This window comes from Otolemur garnettii, unplaced genomic scaffold (genome assembly GCF_000181295.1).
Source record: "Otolemur garnettii isolate 467f Iridium unplaced genomic scaffold, OtoGar3 scaffold00151, whole genome shotgun sequence".
Taxonomy (NCBI): Eukaryota; Metazoa; Chordata; class Mammalia; order Primates; family Galagidae; genus Otolemur; species Otolemur garnettii.
The window spans coordinates 1,770,261-1,773,931 of record NW_003852546.1 but is presented as its reverse complement, the minus strand read 5'-3'; the positions used below and the strand labels follow the sequence as shown (position 1 = coordinate 1,773,931).

Here is a 3,671-nt window from a genome sequence, read left to right as displayed (position 1 = left end):
AACCACTGATCTAAAGTTACTGCCTTGTGGGCAGGAGAGAGGCATGGGAGCTACCAGAAGGTCCAAGGAGGGAAGCACTATGGTCCTTGTGCTGGCAGTGAGCGGTCAGAGTGGACAAAGAGAACTGGAGGAGGTTGCCGAAAAACAAAGGCCTAGACTGTGGCTGGGGCAGGTAGAACTTCCTAAGTTGCCCTGGCTATTCTCTCAGCCTCTGCTGAAGGTGGGCTGAGGCAGCCCTCTGACCAAAGCTCACTGGACCTGAGGCAGACAGCTGACACTGCCCCTCCTGAGTCAATCTGATAAGCTCCCTCTAGAATTTGAATCAGACTGTGAGGTTGCAGTTGGGGGTAGATCTGCCACCAGTCAAGAGGAGGCAGGGTTGAGGTATAGGAGCTGAGGGCAGAGTAGAGGAAGCTGATTTGTACAGAGCCAGAGGTAGGAGCTGCAGAGGCACAGAACATGGGGCCTGGGAGAGAGCAACCAAGAGAGGCTAGGTGATAAAGAAAGTGGAGTGGGGCAGGGGTGGTGTTTAGGCTGAAAATGCCCCGGTCACATGAATGGGTTGAAGGAATAATTCACTGAAGAGGAACAGACTGACACTGCCAAGACAGGGACACCACCCACAGGTCTGGCCTCAAACAAGAAATGACCCTGCTGCTCCCATGTCATATAACCTGCCCCAGCGCCTTCTTCACTGCCCCTTCCTCACCCTTCTCTTCCATCACCCTCTTTCTCCAGCACCCTCCCACCTCCAGAACATTCATCCATAGTGCCTCTCCCCAGACTACAGTGGTCACCTAAGCACTTGGCATGTGAGGTATTGGACCACCCTGGTCTCCTGGTCCTCCCCAGCCTAGCGTGGGAACTCTGGGGAGCAGTGCTGGCAGCAGCATTGTCTCTAGACACCATTAATCTTCCAGACTGTGGCCCAAGTTCAGTTCTAACCAGTAATCCTTGGACACAAATACTGGGGAGCCTCTCTGGCACCACAGGCCCAGTCCCCTCACGCCTCCCATCCTGGCCCTATAGAGGGAGGAGGGGGATGACGTGTACTCACCTTCAGTGAAGAGCAGAAGGCCAGGCTGAGGGACACCAGGCGGGATGGGGCTCTGTGCATTGAGCCCAGGGCCTGGGCCAGTTCCTTCCCGCTCACCAGGCAGCACTCAGCCATGTTGAGGTTCTGCAACTCATGCAGGCCCCCGAGGGCTGCACATCCCGCATCTGTCAGTCGCCGCAGCTTTCCCAGGCTCAAGCACCGCAGGTGCCGCAGGCCCCGGCTCACAGCCAAGAGTGCCCCATCTGTCAGTTCTGAACAGCCGCTGAGGTCCAGGGAGGTAAGGCCTGGTTGCTGGCGGCACAGGGTGGCCACAGCCTCCGTGGAGAGCTCCCGGCAGCTGTGCAGGCTCAGTTCCTGCAGCTGTAGCCCAGTCACTTGGCCCAGGGCCTGCAGGGCCTCAGGTGGCAAGCCAGTGCCACTCAAGTCCAGGGCATGTAGCCTGCCAGCCCTCTCCTTCACAAATCGTAGTAGATTGCGAAAGGAGAATTGGGATGGGGAGGAGTCTTGGGGGCCAATAGAGCCCTGGGCTGGGCCCAGCTCGAAGGTGAGGTGGCAGTAGGCCAAGGAGAGGCGCTCCAGACTGGGGGTACAGCTACTGAGCTGGTTGAAGCTAAGGTCAGCTAGGTCACGCAGGCCAGCCAAGTTGAGCTCACGGAGGCCACTCAGTGCCCTTCGGACGCTCTGTGCCATCTCGGGCTGAGACAGCAGCTTGCCTGATGTGAAGAGGCTATTGCAGCCACTGAGGTCAAGGATACGTAGGACTGGGCAGCCCAGGACCAGGGCCACAAAAGAGGCCTCTGTAGGACTTCCCCCACCCAGGCACAAGCTCTGCAGGTGTGGCCCCATGTGGTGGGCCACAGATTGCAACACCTGCTGTGAAGTGGGTGAGCCATCCAGGTCGGTCAGGCTGATACAGGAGATGCCCCTGAGGCCCAGGCTCTTGATGGCCGGAAGGGAGGCAGAAGACACAGGGATGTTGTACCGCACATTTGTCTACGGAGTAACAGCAGGCCTGGGTTAGCCCTCTGGCTTCATATGGTAGTGTGCTTTGGGTTTTGTGCCAAGGCACCAGCCAGAGGTTGAGGGCAGGTCACAGAAGGGCCTTTCCTCAAAGAGGACCGCGTTGGTATGTGGTCTTATGTTTGGTTGGGGGGGGGTTCAGGTAGGAAGTGGGAGGTGGGAAGGTACGTCGCACTGGTGTTCAAATGGAGGTGACTTGGAGTGGGCAGGAAAGCTAGCAATGGACAGGTCTGGATGCCTCATAGGGGCAGGGGACAGAATGGGGAGTTGGCATGCTGAATGCAGAGGGGCTGAGATGCAACCTGGAGGAAGCCCATTGAAGTCTCCAAGAAGTGGGAATATAAACTATGTTGCACCCCAACCTTTAAGACTTCCAGGAGGCCCTGAAATTGAGAGACTCAGTCTCCTACTCTAGGGACTTGGCATTAGGTAGGCACTTTCTATAGAGCATATAAACAGCCTTTAGAACAGCTGAAAGTGGGGAGAAATGGCTTGGTGCCTATGGCTCAAGTGGCTAAGGCACCAGCCCATACCGCTGAGCTGGCAGGTTCAAATCCAGCCCTGGCTCACCAAACAACGACAGCTACAACCACAAAAATAGCTGGGTGTTGTGGTGGGCGCCTATAGTCCCAGCTACTTGGGAGGTGGAGGCAGGAGAATCGCTTGAGCCCAGGAGTTGGAGGTTGCTGTGAGCTGTGATGCCATATCACTCTACCCAGGGCAACAGCTTGAGGCTCTGTCTAAAAAAAACAACCAAAAAAAAAAAAACCACAAATCTCTAGGGCAGTGCCTGTGGCTCAGTGAGTAGGGTGCCGGCCCCATATACTAAGGGTGGCAGGTTCAAACCCAGCCCCGGCCGAACTGCAACAAAAAATAATAGCCAGGCATTGTGGCGGGCACCTGTAGTCCCAGCTACTCCGGAGGCTAAGGCAAGAGAATTGCCTAAGCCCAGGAGTTGGAAGTGCTGTGAGCTATGACGCCATAGCACTCTACTGAGGGCAACAAAGTGAGACTCTGTCTCTTAAAAAAAAAAAAAGAAGAAGAAGAAGAAGAAGAAAAAGAAAGTGGGGGGAGGCCGGGCTTGTGGGGCGTCTGGAGTGAGGGTTCTGGATCCCGGCCGCGAGATGAGGAACCTGGGGCCATGAGAGGTGAAATGATGAGTTACTACCCAAGTCACACAGCTAATTAAGTAGCAGAGCTGGGATTAGAACTCAGGTTTCCTGTCTCCCAAGATTATTAAAATGAGTCTTCGGAAGCAAACCCCTAGTGACTTCTTAAAGCAAATCATCGGACGGCCAGTTGTGGTAAAGTTAAATTCCGGAGTGGATTATCGAGGGGTCCTGGCTTGCCTGGATGGCTACATGAATATAGCCCTGGAGCAGACAGAAGAATATGTAAATGGACAGCTGAAGAATAAGTACGGGGATGCATTTATCCGAGGAAACAATGTATTGTACATAAGTACGCAGAAGAGAAGGATGTGAAGACTCCACAAGAGCGACACCTTTCATACTTGGATATATTTTTTATGAAATTTTTTCTATATTTTTGGTTCTTTCATGGTATGATTTGTCCTGTTTTTACAAGAATTGGC

General features: G+C 54.2%; 2 protein-coding genes across 3 annotated transcripts in view; one reads left to right on the top strand and one right to left on the bottom strand.

Moving 5' to 3' along the window:
* The window catches only part of LRRC29 (leucine rich repeat containing 29), a 15,608-nt gene that overhangs the window by 2,058 nt on the left and 9,879 nt on the right, over positions 1–3,671 (bottom strand). For both annotated transcript variants that reach the window (XM_012811122.2, XM_023518889.1), the window contains exon 3: positions 1,058–2,050. In XM_012811122.2, coding sequence (XP_012666576.2) covers positions 1,058–2,050 — 993 coding nt within the window. The remainder of the gene's footprint in view (positions 1–1,057; positions 2,051–3,671) is intronic.
* On the top strand, positions 3,147–3,664 carry LOC100948973 (U6 snRNA-associated Sm-like protein LSm6). The gene is made up of 2 exons (XM_012811125.2): positions 3,147–3,201; positions 3,309–3,664. The coding sequence occupies exon 2, from the start codon at positions 3,319–3,321 to the stop codon at positions 3,559–3,561; it is 243 nt and encodes an 80-aa protein (XP_012666579.1). The 5' UTR covers positions 3,147–3,201; positions 3,309–3,318; the 3' UTR covers positions 3,562–3,664.

Bases quoted from the DNA above. Each gene is read 5' to 3' on its own strand.
- LOC100948973 (XM_012811125.2), top strand. From the start codon at position 3,319: ATGAGTCTTCGGAAGCAAACCCCTAGTGACTTCTTAAAGCAAATCATC.